Source organism: Lemur catta, chromosome 9 (assembly GCF_020740605.2).
Source record: "Lemur catta isolate mLemCat1 chromosome 9, mLemCat1.pri, whole genome shotgun sequence".
In the NCBI taxonomy this organism is placed as follows: Eukaryota; Metazoa; Chordata; class Mammalia; order Primates; family Lemuridae; genus Lemur; species Lemur catta.
In genome coordinates, this window is record NC_059136.1 from 58,566,969 (window position 1) to 58,592,790 (window position 25,822).

The 25,822-nt window shown below is 32.3% G+C and overlaps 1 protein-coding gene across 1 annotated transcript in view; it reads right to left on the bottom strand.

Moving 5' to 3' along the window:
- VPS13B (vacuolar protein sorting 13 homolog B) overlaps positions 1-25,822 on the bottom strand; it is a 752,846-nt gene that overhangs the window by 317,800 nt on the left and 409,224 nt on the right. Inside the window, exons 26-29 of the mRNA XM_045560402.1 lie at positions 15,900-16,071; positions 15,225-15,339; positions 11,086-11,152; positions 6,534-6,942 (exon numbers count right to left, since the gene is read on the bottom strand). Coding sequence (XP_045416358.1) covers positions 6,534-6,942; positions 11,086-11,152; positions 15,225-15,339; positions 15,900-16,071 — 763 coding nt within the window. The remainder of the gene's footprint in view (positions 1-6,533; positions 6,943-11,085; positions 11,153-15,224; positions 15,340-15,899; positions 16,072-25,822) is intronic.

Here is a 25,822-nt window from a genome sequence, read left to right on the forward strand (position 1 = left end):
TTAATTTTTTTTATTTCAGCATATTACAGGGGTACAAATGTGTAGGTTACATACACTGCCTTTGCACCACCCAAGTCAGAGCTTCAAGCATGTCTATCCCCCAGATGGTGCACACTGCACCCATTAGGTGTGTACATACCCATCCCCTCCACTCCCCTCCCATCTGCCCGACCTCTTAATGAAGTCTAAAATTAAGGTAAGTAATCACAAAAACAAAAAAAGATAAAAAGATATATCAGTTCTAATTCTTTTCTTTGCATTGAATAAGACAATATTTAACCATATGTTCTCATCTTATGAAGTTCAACACTTTTTCTATAACTCACTGGCTAATTCAACATCTTTTCTAAGGACTATTTGGGATGGATAGACGTTCTTAATGACCCCATTCATTAAATTTTACTCTCTAGTCTCCAACAGATGATTCTACTATAAGAGCTGTGTAAACAGTGTTTAAAATTGTTTAAAAATTGTTAACAAGATACAACTTTCTGGGTTTTGAAGTAAACATATATTAAAACTCATAATTTCTCTCAAAGAACTATCATCTGCCACAAATAGAACAGAAAAGGACTGGCTGCAAGTCTTCAGGAATATCCTGAACAGAACATGCCTACAAAGGCATACAATCCATATTTCCCAAACTGTGGTGCCCAAAGAATGCAAAAGCTATGAGATTATTTCCAGCTGCTTTAGCAGTACACTTGGTATGGTCTGATTTAGATTAGTCTAAAAAAGGAAAGTCAGAATTAAGAAAATCAGAAGAAAAAGATATTTAGTGAGGCAAAGAAGGAACCAGAATAAGATGACCATAAAGGGAGTGGAGGAAGATGAAATGGTGGGGAGGTAGGAGGAGGGAAGACAGCAAAGGGGGAAAAAAAGGAACTATCATCCTAAATATTAGCATGTAGATGCCACAGTGAAGACAATACTTTTAAATGTTCACAAAACAAAAAAGATCAAATAGAAAACTACTTCTTATGCAGCTGCTCTATTTTCAAATGACTAGAGGTCTGGCTTGATTATAGGTCCTTATACTATGAACATGTTTACATTTCACAGATCTTGCATTTTATGCCAAGCTTATCAAATAGTTCCATGTGGGTAAAACCTTTGATTAAGCAGCAGGCATCAATTAAATCAATAAATAGTAAGCCCGGAGAATAGACTATACCACAAAAGTGCAATTAGTGTACTTGCTAACTGTTCTTCCAGGCTACAGATACTACCCAGCATATGAAAGTCTGAAATGTAATAGAAGCACTGCAATAAATGAGGTACATATGGAAGAAAAATGACGTACTTGGTGTTATATACAAAGCCAGACCCAAGAACAGAATTCTGCTTCTGTTAGAGCCAAAAGTGCTCTTGGTAGATTATACTATGAAGTTATAATAAAAAAAAGCACTTAATGTAGATCATTCATAAACTAGATTAAAACAATTAATTTTATTATAGAAAGTATTTAGCTTATCAAAATATATCATTGAGATATAAGAAAAATAATAAAAATATGTTCTTATACAAGAAAGTGCCTTGAGTCATTTCTTCAGTTACTTTATAGCTGGAAAAAAAAAATCTTCCCTTTTTTGGTTTACTTCACCTGCAGTTAATAGTTGGACCATATGAGGAAATGTTCCCTCTAGAAGCATTTTCAACATGAAAATGAATGCCTTCCTTCTTTGCCTTGACTCTATTTTTAAAAATTGAGCCTCATGAGGAACTACTCATTCTAGAAGACTTACACTAGATCCAAAAAACAGTCCCCTTTTCTAAAATAAAAAGCTTAAGCTGGAAGTCAAACACCTGTAGATTCAGAATCTTGATAACTGCACTTAATGCAAACAATATTCAGGTTGAAAATCAGACTTTTAATATTGCTTCCCCAAATAAAATATTAGAATGTTAAATATATCTTTTCTTATCATTAACTGAATTTTAGAGATGATTAAAAAGTTTTACATTAATATAACATGAATTACAAGTCTGAAAGACTTTGTCTTTTCTTGGGGCAAGAGAGTGTTATATGTGTGTATGCAGATGTACAAATGTACACTTGTGTATGGCATATGAAAAGGCTATAAACAACTCTGAAATCATGAGCTTGTATCCATAACCAAAAGCTTAAATAAAGTGTAGAATTTTCATGCAATTGTCAGATAATGTAAGACTGTTGCTTACGATTACATTGTCTTAAGTCCAGCATATGAAATAAAATTGTTTTGAAGACTTCAACTTCCTTTAATATTCTCAATATAAAGTCAATATAGTAAAACATCTAAAGTCTCAAGAGTATTTGAAATTGCTACTGTTTAATGTTATACTTTTATAAAACCAAAACTGTTGTGACAGCCCTAGACAAAGCCATCAACAAAAGGTTTTAATTAGTTATTGCCATAATGGCACTTGAAGACAGAAAGAAGTTTCAATGAATGTGTACCCTAATGACCACTGTGCATATTAATACAAAGTTTAGTTGTATTTGGTTTATGAATCATCTTTAACAGATTGCTTTGTGATAGGCATATATTGCTATAGGCATAGATTGCTCATTCAAGAGCAAATTTTGAATACAGATCAAATGCACACTTTGAGAGTCAGCTATGTCTGATTCATGAAGATATACCAGTGTAAACACTATTTGATACCTATTTTAAAAGTCTTAGCCTGGCTGGCTTATGCTGAAAAATCAACATACTGATATCGCCTTATATTCTTGGTCAAGTTTTAAAATTTAACAAATGGGCAACTGAAGCATATACCTTGGTTATTTTTAAAATTTATATTCTTGACCAATATTGATTATTTTATGGTGTGAAATGGGTTTTAAAGATGGAAACTCTAAATTAAAATAGTATAGGGAATATTACAGGAAAAAGGACTCAGTTTAGGGTCATGAAACAGGCAATTTTTATTTAGAAATCAATCAGGTCATGAAATTTGAGGATCATTTGTAAATCATGGACATTTCCCTATTACTACAAAGGTACAATCAGATACATTGCTTTATTTCCTTTTCTGTTTCTGCAGCCTCTATTTTCTCAGCTTTTTTAATAAAACATTCTCCTTGTATATCTTTCCATCCCATTCCACCCTCTCACCTCTAATATCACTTTTTTCTTACATTTCAATGAAATATTGGCATTACCAATTATTTAAACTGAAAATAATAAGACAATTAAGGAATGAAGAACATAAAATATATGCTGCAAGGAATTTTCAGGAAATCACAAAAGCTTACTAACATATCTTATTTTAAAATGAAATATAGGAACACACTCAAGGTAAGAAAATGAATGTTTTATACCAGAGAGATATTTATGGAAAATAATATACTTAATCATTATAAAACCTATATTTAAATTTTTAATAATATAGATAGCATAAAACTTTCTTGTTTTTATCTAGATGCAAAATTTCTGTGACTATTTTTAATGAAAGATAGCTACAGACACTGCAAAATGATACCATATTAAAAATGTAATGGACTGCCCCAAATTCTTTTCCTAAAATACCGAGGAGTTTTCTGTAATAAAGCCAAACTACTTCTGTTTCCATGGTGTTTTCCTCCTATTGTCAGTTGTAAAGTAAAAAAGAGGGTTTGATAATCTCAGTGGTGTTTTATGTCTAGGCCTCTTCTATGGTTATAAGAAAATGTTATTATAACTCTTAACCTATGGTCCTCAGAGACTTACCTTGTATAAAAATGTAGGTTTCTAAACAACACCATCAAAAAGTGGGCAAAAGACATGAACAGAAGTTTTTCAAAAAAAGGTAGACAAATGGCCAAAAAAAAAAAAAAAATGAAAAAATGTTCCACAATACTAATCATCAGGGAAATGCAAATTAAAACCACAATGAGATATTACCTTACCCCTGTTCAAATGGCCCGTAATTGAAAAGTCAAAAAACAATAGATGCTGGTGTGGATGCAGAGAAAAAGGAACATTTATGCAATGTTGGTGGGACTGCAAATTAGTACAATCTTTACAGAAAACAGTATGGAGATTCTTCAAAGAAATAAAAGTAGACTTACCATTTGATCCAGCAATCCAACTACTGGGTATATACCCAAAGCAAAAGAAGTCATTTTTATCAAAAAGACACCTGCACTCAAATGTTTATTGCAGCTCAATTCACAATTGCAAAGATACAGAATCAACCTAAGTGTCCGTCAATTCATGAGTGGATAAAGAAAATGTAGCATGTGTGTACATACATATATACTATGTGTATATATACCCACACCCACACACCCATATACACACACACCAAGGAGTACTACTCAGCCATAAAAAGGAATGAAATAATGTCTTTTGTAGCAACTTGGATGGAGCTGGAGACCATTATCCTAAGTGAACTATCTCAGGAATGAAAAAACAAACACCACACGTACTCTTTAATAACTGGGAGCTAAACGATGAGCACACACAGGCACAAAGAGATGTAAAGGACATTGGAAACAAAGAAGGAGATTGGGTAGGAGGGGAGTAAGGGATAAAAACTTACCTATCGGGTACAATGAACACTATTCTGGCGATAGGTGCACTAAAAGACCTGACTTCAGCATTATACAATATATCCATGTAACAAAAATATTTCATCCACTTAATTTTTTAAAAAATTATTTGAAATTTTAAAAAATGTAGGTTTCTCTGTTTACCTAAGTAACTTTAAGATACATTGTCTAAAAATTCATTAGATATTCATATATAAAATCTAATAATAAGGATAAAGCATAATGGTCATTACCTTTGTAATGAATATGCAGCTTCTTATTTTTCTAGGTAGTGGCTTATCTCTCATATCACTTGTAATTACTCAATAAAGACTAATTCTTTTTTCTTTACCATTCATGTGTTTCTACAAACTATCTGAATACATGAAAACACTGTACACTACTGTCAGAATATAGCATATTCAGAGAATAGTAACTTTACATCTCAAAGTAATCAATTTTAAGATGGTCTGTAGCAAAAATTAGACATAAAATGTAGGAACTGGTTTGTATTAAGAATCCATAAGTATAATACATTGAATTTAGCAAAAGACACCTTGGTGATTAAGGACTATAATGATCTACAAATATTTTTTATTACAAAAATGAAAAAAAAACCATTACTTTTAATAAACCTTAAATATTGATGTTAATATTAGGCAGACTACCTTCCCTAATTAAGATCATCTGCAGACAGAATAAGAAACAGAACTAGACGCTGAGAAGAAAGAGAATGGAGCCAACTGATTTTCCATTGTTACTTATCATCACCGACCATTCAAGGTCTTCCTTCTCCACATAGTAACTATTAATAAAAGAAAAAGACCTTTGCTATTTTTGTTGGCACACTATTATTTATCCCTCAAATATCCATTTCTCTCTTCTCTCTCAAATTCAAAGGGCCCTATTATTCACTGGGCATATGCTATGGCTTCACTGTCCTTCCAAAATTCGTACTTTGAAACACCAAGGTGAGAGTATTAAGAGGTAGGGTCTTTGTGAGGTGATTTGGCCATGAGGGCTCCCTCCTCATGGAGGGGATTAGTGCCCTTATAAAAGGGCTTGAAGGAGTGAATTCGTCCCTTTTTGTCCTTTTGCCTTTCTGTCGTGTGAGGACACAGCAACAAGGAGTCATCTTGCAAGCAGCAGCCATCACCAGACACTGAATCTGATGGCACCTTGATCTGGAACTTCTAAGCCTCCAAAACTGTGAGAAATTTCTATTATTTATAAATTACCCAGTCTAAGGTATTCTGTTATAGTATCAGGAAGGGACTAAGATAGCATACTACCACGCCACCTAGGTAAAAGATTGTATCTCAGCCTTTATTGCAGCTGGGTATAGTCACATGATTAAGTTTTTGCCAATGAAGTAACAGCAGTAATGATATGTGGAACATCTGGAATTCCACCATAAAAGAAAGGACACAACATTCTCAGGATAATACTCCCGTTTACTGAGAGTTTACTATGAGACTGGCACTATGCACATAGTTTTGGGTCATTATTTGAAAGTAAGCTATCAATACAGCTTATTATCAAGTTAGGTACTACTATTACTATTTTACACATGAGGATCTTAGATTAACTTGCTCAAGATTTCATAGTTTATAACCAGTAAAGTTGGTATTTCAACTAAGGTCTGTGTAACTTCAAAGTCCATACCACTAATCATGGTGCCGGAATACCACCCAAAATGCTTAAAGTTCTCCATTCTTTTGTAGCATGGGGGCAACTAAAATTTTAAAAATCACTCTGTGAGTGGAGGCAGTGGAATTATCGATTCTATTCAGTTTAAGACACAGAATAATTTTACAAGGCACTGAGAAGCTTGGACAAGCCACAGGAACCTTGATGCACTGACTAATTTTTTTTGCTTACCCTTAGTCATCATGTGAATATTTAAATCATAGAATTTTTATATTTCACTATTATAAAACTTATTTTGTTTTTAAAAACAAACAAACCCCCAGAAAACTAAGGTCTCTACAATAAAATTATTTAAAATCAGATAAAAAAAATCGGAAGACAATACCTTCAACTGTTGGCTGTATATCTTCTGTTTTTGGAACAAAAATTCTGATTACACTTGTGTTGATATAAATCAAAGGTAAATTGCGTGATGTGAGTGTATGGGTCCTCATGGGCTGACCAGGAGATTTTCTTTTCTCTTTTTCGGTTCTTGGTAGTTTTGCTTGAAATATACTTGCAATGGCATTAAGTAAAGGAAAACAAAGGACAATATCAAAGGCTTGTGCTGAAAGAAGAATTTCATGAAGAAAATGAGGGGAACCATCCATTAAACCTTCAGATAATTTATGAAAACTTCTTCGCTCATTTCTTGATGTTAACTTGTGGCGGACATTTTTTGTTACAGCTTTTGTATATGTCAGAGAGAGAAATCCATGCTGCTGATGAGAGCCATCTAGAAGTTTTGTAGTTGTCTGTTCCAGGAAAAGGAAATCATAGTACACATATCGTTAAAAAAGAGAAATACTATTTGAAAGAAGAAAATGACCTCAGTTAGTATTTTGACCTTTTTGTCTTACCTATCTTCTATCTCTTAATAAACAGATGACTGATCAATTCTACAGATAGGACAAAAGCTTCTATGACAGTCAGAATAACTGAACTAAAAGTTAGGAATCCTCAGTTCCAGTTCTAGATAGTGAGAGAGATAATTAGCATCTTTGTGCTTACTTCCAAGATTTGTACATTTTCTGTAACATTGAGAATTTGAAAAAGACTATCTCTTGATTCTATGTTTTCATTTCTTAATACTTCATTATGAGCACCAATAGGCTATCAACAAATAGGTCACAGAAGGATTGTTTATTCAGGTGAAATTGAAATAACCATGTTATATATTTTTATGTGGATCAAACCTGAATAGGCCAGATGATTGCCTATACTAGAGGGGACATAACATTTGTAAGAACAGAGTTTTTCCTTCAATAATTTGGCTAATTTATATGAAGACAGAGCCCATAAAAGATGCCTCATTGATACCATCATTTCATAACTGAACTAACCAGTTAGTATATCTTTAAAGGAATTAGTAAGGTGACACAAAAATATAACATTTGTCTTTTAGAACTTGCCCATTTTCAGTAGTTATCACATTGTTTTAAAAACCTAACTATCAGCTATTCTATAACTCATAATCTTTGTTATTCTACTATGCTAGTAAACATATAACATTTGATTGAGAGTATAAAATATACCATAACCTTAATATTTCTGATAAAACTAGCCCAATCAACTCTTATATTCAAATTGCATACTGTAAACAAATTATAATAAAACAGCATACTTTAAAAGGGTGAAGTAAAATATATGCTTTTGTATTCCTCAACATACAAAAAGAACACCTATTGAAAAAAATTTTCTTGAATGAATATACATAAAATCCAGTTTTGCAAACTGCTCAGCATAAAATTAGAGAGTTATTATATCCCACATTCCCCAACCCTTTTCCCAAAAATTGAAAGAGTTTTTAAGTTATTACAGCCCAAAGAGGGGATTGTTAAGAGGGGAACTGAACACAGGAGGAAAAGAGAAGGAAATGTATTCACTTAAAGAGAAGAAAGTAAGAAATAGGAAAGCAGTGGTGTGTCTGAGCCTCTGTCATCCCATCACTCCTAAACCTCTTTTACTTCCACTTTCCTCCTCTCTTGTTGTTGCCTAACATCCAATGACATGGTAAGAGGGAAAAAAAGTATGCACTTCAGCTATAACTGCTAATTTTGCTTTTAATCTGGATTTTATACTGAAGGATGGAAGGAAAGAAATTATCTTTGTACATATTTTTTCCCCATTGATCATTTTTTAAAAACTTGGAAAGTAAGCATTAAACGGTTGTGCAATAATCATTTTTCCTCCTAATTGTCTGCCCTCAAATCATTTTTTACTGTTCCCAACATTTTCCTGCTTCTCCTACCTCATTTCCCTTTCTTTTTTATTCTATACTCAAAATAAAAGATGCATAGTAAATCAGAAAACTGCTACCAGTCTTGTCACCATGTTGCTAGACAGCAGACAATAATGGATGGAGTAGGGTAGCTGTGGTATAGCCCCAGTGGAAGAGGTCACAGCAACGCTGTCTGTTCTAGGTGTCTTAAATTGGGGAAGGGGGTAGCATTGACCATTAATCTAAATATCCAACTCATAATAAATATTAATAGCAACATTTGAACAATGTAAATAGTATAAAAGGTATTTAATTATATGAATGCTTTGATTTAAAAAAATATTTTTACACATATTCAAATGTAAGCATTATTGAGAGGTAAGCTACAGGAAGTAAGAGGGTTTTTTTTTTTGTTTGTTTTTTTAAACTGCTGCATTCCTAATTTCCTTAATATAAGGAAAAAATAAATACTAGTTAAAGTTCAGGTAATATAAATATCATTTTCATACAATAATATTTTATACTATTTAAAATGAAAAATTAGAAAACACTGATAAAGAAATTTTAATAAAAGGCATTGAATTTAAAAATTTTAGAAAATATGATAAAGAAATTTCAAAAGCATATTAATAATAAATTTAGGGTTTTTCATCAATACGTGTTAAAATTATTAAGAATATTTCTCATAGACACTAATGAACATCCAAAGAGAGTAAAATAAATCTAAATAGAGTCTGGGTGCAGTAGCTCTTATCTGTAATCCTAGTGCTTTGGGAGGCCAAGGTGGGAGGATCACTTGAACCCATTTGTTCGACACCAGCCTGAGCAATAGTGAGACCTTGTCTTTGCAAAAAATAAAAAAAAAATTAGCCAGGCAGTGCCAGCTATTCGGTCGGGCTGAGGCCGGAGGATCGCTTGAGCCCAGGATTGGAGGCTACAGTAAATTATGATGACGCCACTGCACTCTAGCCTAGGCAATAGAGCAAGACCCTGTCTCAGAAACAAAAACAAACAAAAACCCCCAAATACAACTTCCACTGATATAAAAGCCACATTTTAGATACATCTTTCTCCAGCACTAAAGAGAGACTATGCTAGAAAAGTTCAACATCAAATTGGAAAATAGGATTTGCTGTGCAAATAAACTATTAAACAGTAAATTTAGAAATATATTTTTTAAAATATTTTTGTAATGGTAAAGATATATGTCTTAAACCTCTTTTCACTTGCAAAAAGGGAAAAGAAATAGTTTACATATGCTGAGAAAATTTCTAGTAATGTCTGCAGTGATTTAATAAATTCTTGAAAGAATGGTTATTGCCATTGTGATAATTTGCTTTTAGTATTTAAAAATTACATGCATTTTTCATAACTTTAATAATATCACTTAAAAGAAGTTAGCTTAAGAACATACTCAGGTGTCTTGTACTATTTAGAAAAAGCAAGGTTCTAAACTTCTAAAAGTCAGTGGTATACAGTCTAGTGTGCATCTTCTATCCAATTAATGAAAGAAGTACAATCTTATTCAGATTCAAGAGGGCAACAAATAATGTACTTCAAATTAGTTATGAGAAGACAAGGGCTTAATAACAGAAAAAAAATAACAAAAAGCAATCTCAGTAAGAATCATAAACAGAATGACAAATGCAGCATTGGTCAACTCTTGATCATTCAATACATGCACAATTAAAAAACATATTTAATGTCCTACTTTGATTTTCTTATACTGATGGTAAAATTAGTTTGTATTCACAAAACCAGAGTGACAGTAGCATGTGCAAGTGATGCAGAAACAGATTATAGTGGAAAATCAGTCTATGATTTAAAATTGCATTATAGTTCATTTACAAAGTGGATGATAGAGGGGGAAATGAAAATCAAGAGTTGACTTTATGGCTAGTTCAGTTCCTTCTCTGTGTTCCTGTTAATGGGAGTTCTGTAGCATAAATTTAAAAATAATTTCTTACAGAAGGAAAGAAGCCAGAGCAATTACTGAAAGGGTCCTGCTTGCTGATGGGTCGAACCAACAAGGTGCGTCTGTTCAGCTTGTCAGTACAGGAAAGGAAGACACCTCCACATTGCCCCAAAGACCAACACTCTTCCCCAAGGCTTGAGGTGATGGACAGGAGCAAAGAAGGTGAAAAGACAAAAAAAGCAATAAAAGCCATAAGCAAAAAAAAAAAAAGTCTGGATAGTTTTTAATTCTGCTCACGTTTGCATAGGTTTAGGTTTGAGCCACTGCTAGGCATGGCCTCTGCCTGGACCATCCTCTGCTAAAGCATTGTTAATGGAAGTAAACGAAAAATAATTACTTCTAGTGCAAAATTACTACGTTAGCTTATGGTAAAGAACAATCTAGCACGAACTCACTTATGAAATAGAAAAAATTTCCAAAAAGTCAACAAATGTACATTAAAGATAAAGTATATTAATAAAAGCAATCCTACCTTTGCCTTTTTGATAAATTTACTTGTTATGACAGGAAGATGGTTACAAAACATGAGCAGTTTAAAAGAACAGATAGTTTTAAATTTATACAGTAATTTTGGAGGAATAGGTCTAAAAGAATTTACTCTGAGCTCTAATTCTTGTAATCGTTAGTCCTATTGCATAAAAGAACAAAGATAAACAGTTTAAAATATATTTTCAAAAATCATAAAAACTAAATGAGTCTCACCAAAGGTTTTTCTTTGCACTGTAGAAACACTCCTTCAAAATGTCCTGACTGCCAACCTTCCCCTGGCCTGGAAAACATAAGTTCACCTTATCTGTTCTCTTTAAATTTTCTGAGTTAAAAAATAGAGTATACATAACTATTTCAAATAGTTCTAAAGTAAACAACACTGCACTGAACTAAAACATGGATCTGACGATTCAATCAAAAGAACAATTGACGTTAAGTGCCACACTCTGACAGTTCTTCATAGGAACATTTGTTCTAATGGTAAATTGTATATCTCTTTGGCTGGATGTTAACTTCTATCTCATCCATGAGACTGTAAGGTCTGTAAGAGTAGGATCTATGTTTATTTTTGTTGAACACTACATCCCCAGTGCTTAGCATAGCACTTGGCACATAATACACAACTCAAACAACATTTGAGTTAAATGAATGAATAAATTACCTAAATATTTAAAATTTATATCAATTTAACAGTAAAGTCAGGGATAAACTATAACATAGAATATTCACATCATTAAAAATTATTTCAGCTATGACATGTTGATGTATTGCTACAAACATCATTTTGATATAAATACATATTTCAAAGGAACTAAAGAGCTAAACATTCCATTATCAAAAGCTAATTAATGATTCACTGTTAATATGGTGAAAATAATTATCATATGATTGATAAGATAATATTATAACAGGTCCTAATATATATCCAAAAATATTTTGTTATCCCATAATTATGACACACTTTTTTAGTTGTGACAGATTAGTTATTAACATAAACAATGATATATGAAATAATGGATAAAAATTCAAATACTTTTAATACAGAATTAGACACTTGATAAATTGAAAAAATACTTTTTAGGGCAACTAACACATCAACATATGTACAGAAACCACATATGTGCTTCTGCAGGCACAAAATAAAATATTGTTGAATGAATAAATGTTATGAATTCAGAAAGAAATAAATTTTAAGGCTGTTTCTAAGCCAAAAGCTATGAAATTGAAAATATGTTATTTAAAAAATATTTTAAAAAAGCATTTGTTTTATGGTATGTGAATTATATGTCAATTAAAACAATAAAATATGACTATAAAGTCATAAAAAAGAACTTGCATTTTAATTTGGGAAAAATCAATGACAAAACTGCTATATAGCTTTGTGAAAATATCTAAAACCGAACTTTTACTATTATTTATTATTACAAACAAATCATATTTGCACATAATCATACTTTTGATTGAAATTTATTAGGGAAGAAACAATGGCTCTAGGAACATCCATCACATCTATATTAAATCATCTGTGAGATAAGAAAAGAGTCAGCAAAGTGCCAAGGGACTTTGCTATCGTTCCATCTCAGAGTATAATTATATTGATATAGACAGTAGATGGGAAGTATACAGCAAAAACCAGACCCAGCAACTGTGTTCCAGGCATCTTAGCAAATACGCAACATACAAAATTGTGTATGATTAGTAAAAGTTTATTTATTTCATTTAATAAGGCAATATGGATATTTATGAAAAGATTTACCATGCTATAAAACAAAATTTTATTATACTTCATATATAAATGAATACTAAGTAAAACTAACCAAGTTATTTGCTAAGAACCCTCTTTGAGAATAAGTACAGGCATACCTCATTTTGTGGGCTTTGCTTTATTACACTTTGCTGATATTGAGTTTTCCCAATTGAAGGTTTATGATAACCCTGCATTGAGCAAGTCTAGTGACACCATTTTTCCAGCAGCATGTGCTGAATCCATGTCTCTGTATCACATTTTCATAAGTTTTGCAATATTCCAAAGTTTTTCATTATCATTATATCTGTTATGGTGATGTGTGATCAGTGGTCTTTGATGTTATTATTGTAATTGTTTGGAGCACCATGAACCATGCCAAGATAAGATGGCAAACTTAATTGACAAACGTTGTGTGTTCTGACTGCTCCCTGTTTCTCATCTCTCTCCTTCTCCTGAAGCCTCCCTATTTCTGGAGATACAATATTGAAATTTGGCCAATTATTTATATAATGACCTCTAAAATGGCCTCTTAGTGTTCAAGTGAAAGGAAGAGTGGCAAATTTCTCACTTTAATTCCAAAGCTAGAAATGATTAAGCTTAGTGAGAAAGGTAGCCAAGGTCGAAAGCCAAGATAAACCAAAAGCTAGGCCTCTTGTACCAGTTAGCCAAGTTGTGAATGCAAAAAAGTGTTCTTGAAAAAAATTAAAAGTGCTACTCCAGTGAACACAGGAATGATCAGAAAGCAAAACAGCCTTGCTGCTAGTATAGAGAAAGTTTTATTGGTCTGCAGAGAAGATCAAACCAGCCACAACAATCCCTTAAGCAAAGCCCTAACTCTCTTCAATTCTATAAAGAGAGGTGAGGAAACTAAAGAAGAAAATTTGAAGCTAGTAGTTCATTCATGAGGTTTAAGGAAAGAAGCTGCCTCCATAATTTAAAAGTGCAAGGTGAAGCACAAGTACTAATCTAGAAGCTGCTGTAAGTTATCCAGAAGATCTAGATAAGATCATTGTTGAAGGTGGCTACACAAAACAACAGATTTTCAATGTAGACAAAACTGCTTTCTATTGGAAGAAGATGCCATCTAGGACTATCATAGCTAGAGAGAAGAAGTTAATACCTGGCTTCAAAGCCTCAAAGGATAGGCTAACTCTCTTGTTAGGAACCAATGCAGCTGGTGACTTTAAGTTGAAGCCAATGCTCATTTACCATTCTCAAAATCCTAGGGCTCTTAAGAAATATGTTAAATACGCCCTGTTTGTGCTCTATGAATCAAACAACAAACCCTGAATGACAGTACATTTGTTTACAGCATGGTTTACTGAATATTTTAAGCCTATTGTAGAGAGCTATTGCTCAGAAAAACTGATTCCTTTCAAAATACGAATGCTCTTCAACAATGCATCTGGGCACCCAAAGCTCTGATGGAGATGTACAAGGAGCTGAGTGTTTTTTCATGCCTGCTAACACAAATTTAATTCTGTGGCCCATGGATCAGGGAGTAATTTTGACTTTCAAGTCTTATTATTTAAGAAATACATTCCATAGGCTATAGCTGCCATAGACAGTGATTCCTCTGATGGATCCTGGGCAAAGTAAACTGAAAACTTTTTAAAAAGGATTTACTTTAGATGCCATTAAGAACATTCATGATTCACGGGAGGAAGTCAAAATATCAACATTAACAGAAATTTGGAAGAAGTTGATTCCAACCCTCACGGATGACTTCAAGAGGTTCAAGACACCAGTAGAGGAAGTAACTTCAGATATGGTGGAAACAGCAAGAGAACTAGAATTAGAAGTGGAGCATGAAGATACCAAGTAGGTAAATTGCTGCAATCTCCTAAGAAAACCTGAACGGATGAGGAGTTGATTCTTATGGATGGGCAAAAAGTGTAGTTTCTTAAGATGGAAACTACTCCTGGGGAAGATGTTGGGAACATTGTTGAAATGACAACAAAAGATCTGGAATATTTCATATATTCAGTTAATAAAGCAGTGGCACACTTTGAGAAGACTGACTTTCAATTTTGAAACAAGTTCTACCGGGTGTACAATGCTATCAAACAGAATCATATGCTACAGAGAAATCTTTCATGACAGGGAGAGTCAATCAATGTGGCAAAATTAATTGTTGTCTGATCTTAAGAAATTGCCACAGCTGCCCCAATAACTGCCTTCAACAACTACCACCACCCTGATCAGTCTGTAGCCATCAACATCGAGGCAAGATACTTCAACAGCAAAAAGAGTATGACTTGCTGAAGGTTCAGATAATCATTAGCACTTTTTAGAAATAAAGCATTTTAAATTAAGGTATGCACACTGTTTTTTTTTAGACATAATCCTATCATACACTTAATAGACTACAGTATAGTATAAACATAATTTTTATATGCAATGGGAAACCAAAAAATTTGCGTGACTTGATTTATTGCAATATTTGCTTCATTACAGTGGTCTGGAACCAAACCCACAATATGAACAAGGTATGTCTGTATAGTAATTTTTAAACATAAGTAGCCAAATTAAAACAGAAAAATTCTTATAATGACTTTGTTGAAAGAAAATATAGCTCTTCCTATATTCATTATTCATTATTTACCTGCTTCTATAGTGATCAATATTGAAACTCTCTATTTTACATTTCACTTTGGTATATACATCCTGGACATCTATGGAAGCACTGAGATCTTCTAGTTCACTGACCATACAAACTTCTGCAATAAGAAGCAAACATTAATATCAATACAGTCCTAAAAATCAGTATTAAAACTTTGTATTTTACATTTCACCTTGGCATATACACCCTAGACATGTATAGAGGCACTGAGACCACACAAGCTTCTACAATAATAAGCAAAATTAATAGGCCTTAAAATTAAGATAAGAAATCTATTTTAAGATAGGGGTAATCCCAGTTCAAGTCTGAAGTGCTATATCTAATACCAGTCGAGGATCTTTGCAATACTTTTAGTGACAATGATATAATGTATCAATATGATCAATTGCGAAATTTTCTCATGGTCTTTGGGATGAATTTTAATATAAACAAGACAAAATTTAGTTATTACAAACCCAAAGAGAATATGTACACATGAAGACATAAATTTTAAATATTGACAAAATTCAACATTTTAGCATTGCTAAATCACTTGGATTAGAACTAATAATATTCATTTAATTATAAATGAAAATAAGTAAAATTAAGTCTTATATTTCTTCTAAAAATAGTAGTTAATGTTTGATTTTTCAGTACAGAAGAAAAGTAATGCTGTACCTGTGCCTTTATTTTCAGGATCTGGAGCAAAGAGCTTTATAGTAACTTTGGGGAGCACCCACTGCATCCATAGACTAACACGTCCACTGGAGCCACCAATATTACTTGTAGTTTGTTCCAAGGTAATGGAATCTGAGAATGGTGAGTCATCACCTGCTTGGATAGAATCTCCCTGGGGTAATGAGGAAAAAACACTTTGTTTTTTGTGAAAAAACACAAAAAAATGATAACTAAATACAATTTATAGTTTAAAATCAGCAATTATTATTTGTAGCTTTTCTGTGTCGTATATGCTAATGATAATCATACAAATACTAATACATAATATAATCATATAATCATATACCACTCAGTTTTTACAGTTAAAATGTACATGCATGTCACTCCAGTTTCCTGTAAAAGTCATATATGATCCAGAACAAGTCAGGATTATACCAATGAGTATTTCCTTGTAGAGTAGGGTCTGCAAGCTATAGTGACTGGCTTAAATCCAGCTGTTTTGAGGAATAAAGTTTTACTATTATAGATAATAGCCACATCCATTTGTTTAACTATTGTTTATGGCTCCTTTTCAGCGGGGTTAAATAGTTGCTACAGAGATGCTATGGTCAACAGAGTCTAAACGTATTTACTATCTAGGCCTTTACAGAAAAAAATGTCAACCCCTGCTATAGAGCATTTATAAATGAATCCAGAATAACCATAGCAAAGTGATTAGCACGGTTTAAGAAATAGCAAAACATTCATCATACCTCACCTATGTTAATATAAGGAGACATTAAAAATTAGATTTGAGAACAGGTTTTTAAAATGTTCTATATGGTTAAAAGTCTCTTAGAGGAACAGAGCATGAGCTTATTCAATTCTACAAATACATACTGAACTCTAAGGTGTAAGGTCTTAAATTCAGTGCTACCAAACTGGCTGTGAAAGGTTTGTTGGTTTGTTTTTGGTCTTTTCAGCAGCCTTTAGTAGCTCAGAGTAAAATAAACTCTTTTATTTAAACGATTTGAATAGCTTTAGTCTCAAATGCAGAAGAGATGGTGCTAAAGATAGTAATCACCCACTGACATGTTCAGTTCTTTTAAGATTAGCTACTAAGTATTTGGGCTTTTAAAATCCCAAACTGCTGTCCATTTAAAACTTACAAACAAAACTTCAGAGCCTAAACCCATATACTCTAAGAACTGATCAAATACAATACGATATGCTTATTTGTTTAAAAGATGTATTTAAATATCAGTTATATATACTTAAGCTTAGTATGTATGGCAGGCAGTATGATGTATTAGGTTAAGGACTTCAGATGCCTGTCAGGTGATTTTAGGCAAGTAGTTTAACTTTTCAGAGTTCTGTAAAACGGTTACTATAATGATATTTATCTCTTAGAGTTGTTAAGATTAAATAAGAACATGAATGTGAATGAAGTATTTACACACACAGCAAACATTTCATAAATAGTAGGTATAATCATCACCATCAAGTTGAACCAATGTTTAAGAAATTCATATTTTTCTAGAATTTGGTATCCCTCTTGCCTTTCTCATTTTGTCAACTTTCTTACTTCAGACACATTTTCATTTGCTGTACATCCTCAACCTCTAATACAAAGGAGGTTTGATTTGATTTGAAATGATCATTGAATTCATTGTTGATTTGAATGTCTCAAACAAAATGTTCATTTTCTATGCTAAGGAGTCATGACCGGTAGTCAACAGACAAAACAAAAAAAATTCCTTAAAATTTAAGCGAAGGCAATAGAACATGTCAATATGCCATTTTCTATGGGTAGTTTGTCAGAGCAGAAGCCACTAATCTCTAAGTCAAGCCATTAGCTTTACACTTAAAAGCAGGAAAGATAAGTAAAACCCCACACAAAATAAACCAAAACCCCTGCTCTCATTATCACAGACAGGCAATCTAGACAAAGGTATATTCAGTTCCCATATGAAGCTTTTACCTTGACCTCAGTGTTTTATCATCTTTCAATCAGAAGAAAATTCAATATTCCTGAAACCTCAGAAGGAGACCAAATGGGGAATATTTTCATAACAACAGGCAAGTATTTATTATAGGAACACTTAGCCACCAAGCAGAGCAAAGCAACAGTGTCCCGGGATTTACTGTGACAGAAAATTACAGAGTTAAATCTGAAGACAGTATAGGCACTCTTTGTCCCAATTACACCAAGCAAAGCAAACAGCTCACTGTTTGTGGATTTTCAGATAAATGCTTCTCCAAAATATGTAGTTCTAAATTTGCTACAATTGAAATTCCTAGAACTTGAGAAGCTATTTTAAAAAATCAGGTTTTTGGTTAGCTGTGTAACATAACACAACATCTAATGAAAAGGACGTTCCAGAAAAAGATGCTTTTTACAAAGTCAAATTAAATAAAAGACAACATAATGTGGTCAGTATGCCTTTCTTTATGGACAGGTTTTTAGAGCAGAAGTATGTTTAAATTAAATCTTTCTCCAATACTTAGAAGAACATCATATGCCAAGAATGGAAAACTTCAGAGAAAATAGCATCTCAAATCAATAACACCTCAATTTTTAACACTACTGGGTAAGAATGCTAAGGAAACTGTGGCTTCAAATTGAGTAAGCACTCCTGAGAAAAAGCTTTGCTTTACTTCCTCACGCAGTTTTAATTTTCATTTTGGATTCACAACATTTGTTGTGTATCACTGTACACGTTTGTGCATTAATTTTCTGCTCTGTTTCTAAAACTATAGTGAAAATTGGGCCAGAAACAGAGATGCTGAACTATTTTCCCATACCTCTTTAAGACAAATTTTAAAATAAACAGTTCAATTCTTTTACCATTTTGTTGCAAATTGACCAAAATACTGAGTTTGTTTTCCTAGGTGAATTTATCTTTGTTCATCTGCAAGAGCAAACACTTCAACTCTTAATCCTTGGCCTGCTTTAGAGCTTAGGGATGATCATAGTTTTGGCCACATTGCTTTTTTCTCTTATCAAAATAACTCCAGCATTCTCATTTAATCACAAAACTTCCCAAAGGGCTAAACACTTCCACCACTGTTTGTATTTACGTCACCAGTAACAAGTGGCCTGCTGTGGTCTCCACTACCTTTGCTCTCACTATTTCAATGCAAGGATGGAAAAAAATGATTAAGTGTTTTTAAGCTCAGTACTTAAGCATCGAACTCATATTTCCTACTCTACCATGACCCAGACGGAAATACAGGAAGCTAGAGCTATATTTGCACAAAAGGACAGTGCTCCCTTTCAACATGTCAGCATGAAAAGAATTACTCATAGTTTAAAGCATAAATCATCTAAGGATCATATAAACAAATACTTCTATTTAATACTAACAATTGTTAGAATGTAATTTCTTAAACTAGATTCATTTATAGTTTTCTATATTCAAAAGAGTTTTAAAATACTAGTTTTGACCCAACTACACAAGAAAAATATTTTGAAGAGTAAAATGTTTAAAAATTTTTATTAAGTTTATTTGAATACAAATTTTAATTTAAAAAATTAAAACTACAATTTCAAATTTGTTCCCAGATACATAGTTGATACAAATAAGCACAACAAATATAAAGCAACCTCAGATTATTAGGTTATATCTATACAATAAAACTACCTGAATTAGAAAAACAAAATGGAGTAGCAAAGAATTGAGAGATATTTTCTGATACGATTATTTTGAAATATGAAAAACATTATATACAAAATATTTCATTGAATGGTATGTGATGGCTAAACAAGGACCTTCATTTTTCTAATCTGTTTTAATATATTATCTTTGTTTTTGTCCATAGCTATTCAGATAATAAGATGGTAATCTAAACACTATGATTTCCACATTTTGAATAAAGTATCTCTCTAAATGTTAAGGATAAAACCATTAAAGAAAATATTAAATGAAATAAACATTTTCAGGAGAAGCTTTAAAACAATTATGAGATTTTTAAAACAGCAATGGAATAAAATGTTCAAACTAACTAAAGGGTTGTCTGAATAATAATTTGAGATAGATTACTGCTTAGATTAATTATACTTGACTAATTGAAAAATTGACAACAGTGTAACTACAGTAGTTGATGCCAAACAACTTCTCAGTCCAATATTCATTTTTTATTTAACTGAAAATCAATGCACTTTTAAATAATTACTAGACATTGAAAAAAAGGAACCATTTCATGCTGAATTTTTTTTGAAAACTAGGATGATAAAATAAAGCCATTTTATTAATCATTATTGGATCAATAAACAATGCTAGTCAAGTTTTGCCATGAACCTAAGCTTCCAAACATTAGATGGTTGATAACATCAATTTTTACTTTAGATGGAGCCATAAATCAATATTCTAGCATTCACTCAGCATTTTAGATTTTTCTAAAGTTTTGAAATTATTTCTTACACCACTGCTGTAAATAAGGATGACATTATGAAAAACATTATACATACACACAAAAAGCTAAAATGAAAAACACTAAACGGTTTGCCTAAAATCACAACTGAGTTGGAGGGATCTAATTTCATCAACACACGACGTAACTGTTCATCATAACTATCCTTTTAAATCACCTTTATTGAAACTACTGAAAATCTAGAGGTCCAAACGATCATTTTATGTAGTTATAACAGTTTCCAAAAGACCTATAGATTATGAATTCCTGTAAGGGAAGTATGTGAATGTGTATATATTTTTGTATACGGGCATATGTTTGTTTTGTTTACTTGTCTCAAAAAGTAATCAAAATGTTAGTGCTTTTAATACTAGTTTTTATTGTTGGGCTGCTCTGTAAGCAAATGGCATAAAAATTTTAATGAATTATATAATGGTCTACTTTCCTGACTACATACCTGAACACAAATTTTTTACAAATTCATCTAGCTGAAGTACAGTGGAGTATGTCATTTGAGTGTTACCAGTAAAGCTTTAGTTAGTTATCTTTGGATCCATGAAACAGTTAGTGTGGCAGGAACGGCTGCCTACATATGAAAATTTTTGCTCCCCCTTCTGTAATACAGAATTGTCTCTCAGAAGCAGTAATCCAGCTATAGGCTAAGTTTTCCAGCCACCTTTTTATTATATGTATACACATACCCATCCCCCATTCCAAATATTATAAATTCCTCTAAGAATAAAGGACTATGTTTTAAATACAGTTTTTTTTTTAAAAGGCTGAACATTAATAACCTAAGTATCTAACCTAAATTCTAAATTTAAGAAAACAGAAAAACAACAGAATAAACCCAAGAAAAAGCAATATCTATCTCAGCCTATGTAGGGGAATAAAGTTACCCCTGAGAATTTTTAACAACTCTGGAGTACATGTAGGTTTAAGGAATTTTTTTTATACTGTCCAAATGTTTCAAAAAATTTCTAGTTATGAAATTAATCATAAAGGAGTCCCAGACTAGTGATAGCCCCTAAAATTCCTTAGAGCAGTGGTTCCTATCCTTTTTGGCACCAAGGACCAGTTTCATGGAAGATAATTTTTCCATGGACTGGGGGGCAGGTGTGGGGGTGAGGGATGGTTTTGGGATGATTCAAGCACATCACATTTATTGTGCACTCAAATCTCTCTGCTAATGATAATGTGTATTTCCAGCTGCTAGCACTGTCATCACTGCCTCAGCTCCCCCTCAGATCATCAGGGATTAGATTCTCATAAAAGAGTATGCAACCTAGATCCCTCACATGTGCAGTTTACTGCAGGGTTCTCACTCCTATGAGAATCTGATCTGACAGAACTTACGTGGTGATGTGAGCCATGGGGAGGAGCTGTAAATAAAGATGAAGCTTTGCTAGTTCACCTCCTGCTGTGTGATCTGGTTCCTAACAGGCCATGAACTTGTATCCGTCCATGGCCTTGGGGTTGGGGACCACAGCCTTAGAGACTAAAACACATAAAATCCCTTTTAGGGGACAGGCCCTCAACCACTATGTTAAAGCCACATAGATAAAGTCCCATTGATGAAGAACACCCAACACAAAATTACATTAATACACGAGGAAACAAATGACTACGAATAAGAATTAAGAAACAACAAATAAAGTCTAAATTCAGATATCATATCTGACCAAAAAAAATTATGTTTAAAAAGACATAGAAAAACTGAAATTATAAACTCATATCATAAACTTATTTTACATAAAAATATTTATAGTGATTTAATGAACATATGCATATCTATACCATGTACACTGAAGAATGAGATTTAAATTAATCATAATATGAGTTGATATCCCATAATCACTTAACATCCATATGCTGAAGAACAGTATGTTTAGAATCTATTCTGTACCAAGCTTAAAATAAACTGTGGTTATCTTCCGATAAGAAAGATAATGGGTGATGGATGGTAATGGACAGTTATTATTCCACATCTAGTACGGCATTGAAACAATATAATCAATATTTGACACCAGTACTTCTGAGCCAATGGTAGCTTCCCAATCTGAATCATCTTACTTATAATTTATCATGTTTCACTTAACACTTATTTCATATAAAAAAAGACAGCATAAAAAGTACAATTTGGAAATAGAAAAGGCAACAAAGGGCCAATCTGTCCATATGTCTTTTGTGGTTTGTAAAGAATCTAATTAGGGCCAAAATAAAGTTAGAGATATCCCTTCACAATAAAGCAAATTATCAAAAAAGAAAATTATGTTAAACTTTAAAATATTGCCTAATGTTTTAAAACTAAACTGGAAAATTTATTTAACATAGTGCTACAAGTCCCAGCCAGAGCAATTAGGCAACAAAAAGAAATAAAGGTATCCAAATTGGAAACGAAGAAGCAAAATTACCTCTTTTCACAGAACACATCATCTTTTATGTAAAAAACTCTAAAGATTCCACGAAGAAAACTTTTAGTATAAACGGATTCAGCAAAGTTGCAGGATATAAAACCAACAGACACAAATCAAGTCAGTTGTGTTTCTATGCACTAACAGTCAACAATAAGAAAAGAAAATAAATAATTTCATTTACAATAGCATCTAAAAGAATATAATACTAAAAAATAACCCAAATCAAAGAAGTGAAAGACTTGTACAATGAAAACTACAAAACGTTGCTAAAAGAAATTAAAGATGACACAAATAATTGGAAAGACATCCAGCGTTCATACATTGGAAGATTTACTATTGAGTTGGTGAGTTATTGTTTAATGGACAGAGTTTCAGCTGGGGAAGATGAAAAAGTTCTGGAGACAGATGGTTGTGACAGCTGTGCAACAATGTAAATGTACTTAATGCTACAGAATTCTATACTTAAGATGAAAATGTTAATTGTAATATAAAATCATATTTGTACAGCAATAAAAATACATTACATGTGTTTAGCATCTATAAGAGATATGCTCATTAGTTTTATTTGACATAAGTTGGGCCACTGGAGTGGATTCAAATCTCTATTTTATGATTATTATTTTATCAGTGAGTAGTATAAAATTCAATTTCTAGAAATGTAGCAATATCAATATTGGAGCTGGGAGAAGGATCAAGATGCTTGCCTGTGTTCCCTTTATAACAATGAAATTAGCGTCCTTTGTCCATCTAGTTCTCACTGATCATCACTGATAATCTCTCTTCTGATAATCATCTAAGTTAAAAGTTCTTCTATATCCAAGTAACACCTAAACTAAGACCCTCCAATATAGATGAGACATATGTTATAGCCAGGTGCCTTTTAAATTAGGATTACTTTGTTAATCATCATGGGTATATATAGTGATTTTAAGAATTTTCACATGAAAAACATACTTTTCTAAAGAGGAGAACAAGAGAAACTACTTCCCAACTCATTTTATGAAGACAGTACAATCTTGATATCAAAATATGAGAAAGCTATTGTAAGAAGGAAAAATTAAAGGCCAGTATCACTCATGACTACAGATACCAAAATCCTAAACAATTAGCAAACTCAATCTAGTGATATATTAATATAAAAAGGAAAATATGTCAGAACCAAGTTGGGTTTGTTGCAGAAATGCAAGGTCAGTTTAACATATGAAAATAAATCAATGTAATTCGTCACATTAACAGAATAAAGGCGATAAATCAAGTAAATAACAATCTTCATTGAATAAAAAATTTCAAATAGTAGGGAATAAATCTATTACAAAAGGAGCAAGACCATTGCCAAGAAAATAAAAATCTTATTGAAATTAAAGACAAAAGTAAATAGAGGGATATATCATAGAGTTTTTGAACAAACTGTACATAAAGTCACTTAGTTAAAAGTAGTGCTAACATGTTAAGATGGTTATTAATATTATCCCTATTTTAAAGATGATGAAGTTAAGGCATAGAGACTAAATAATATCATCATAAGTTACAGAGATAAAATTTCAAGTTGTCTGACTCTAAGGTCTCTTCCATAGATCCCATTAATCATGTTTAGTATGAGTTGGCCCAGTCCCTACCTTGTGTGACACTAATTTTAATTCACTGTTTCAATTTTAAAGTACATAAAATGGAAATGCTGGTCTAAAGGACCTTGCTGACAATCTCGGCAACAATACACCTATATGTTGATGGAATTGAGAGAAAGATCTTTGCTTACTTGTCAAGCTCTGCAAAAGAAAACAGAGTCTACAACAAAGAATAGAAAAGTAGCAGATACTTTAAGCTAGTTTTTCCCAGGAGTAAAAAGAATACACCTTAGAGAAAACAAATTACTAACATTCTATTTTTTGTTTGAAAAGTTACTATAGAAACTAAACACACTACTTGAATTTTCCCTGTTTTTACCCTTTGATACCTACATTTTCTGCCAAAATTTTGAAATATGCTTGAACACATTCAGGGATAATATTAAGTGCTCCTATCATTCTAGACTAGTCATGTTAGTACTAAGCAAACCATATTAAGATGCCAGAAATGTGCTCTTTTAAGTAAGAAAATCCATACTAGATAAAGTACATTTAAAAATACTTGGATTCATTTTCTTCCTCCTCTCCCTTTTTATAACTAATACCTCAGTCATCAACATATTCAACAGGTAAAAAAATATAAAATAACATTTCTAGTATTACATTAGTTTTAAAATGGTTTATCAGGCATAAGACATATAAGATACATACAATTTCAAGGCAAAACTATTTCATTGAAAGTTAATCAACCCTTGTACACCACTGTTCAAACCAGCATTATACACAATAGCCATAATGTGGAAATGACCCAAATGTCTAGCCAAAGATGAATGGATAAACAAAATGTGCTATATACATACAATTGAATATTACTCAGTCATAAATGAATGAAATTCTGATACATGCTACATGAATGAATCTTAAAAACATTACACAAAGTGAAATAAGCTACACATAAAAAGGACAAACACCATATGATTCCTCTTATGTGAAGTACCTAGAATAGGGAAATTCATAGAGACAAAAAGTAGAATACAAGGTACCAGGGATGAGCAGAGGGGAGAATTAAGAGTTGTTAAATGGGTATAGAATTTCTGTTTGGGATTATGAAAAAGTTCTAGAAATGGATAGTGATTATGGTGCACAGCATTGTGAATGTACTTAATGCCATTAAATTATACATTGAAAAACAGTTAAAATGGTAAACTTTGAATTATATGTATTTTATTACAATTTTAAAAATCACCAAAAAAAGTTTAATCAATGGTACTGAGAACTTACAAGATGTACCAGAGTGAGAAAAACAAATATTCCAAACACTGGTTCTTAGTACTCAATATGTTAAAGAAATTTTAATTCAAGCAACATGGAGATTAATCTGAAATGAACATTTCCCATTTATACTACAAAAGCACAGAAAATGCTGGATAAAATACCATGTGAATTTAATACACGAAAGTAATGTGTATCTTCTCTTGGTCCTCTACATCTACTTTCCACCCTTCACTACCCTCTGTGCCTGGAAAGCTAACCTCTATGAACAATGTGG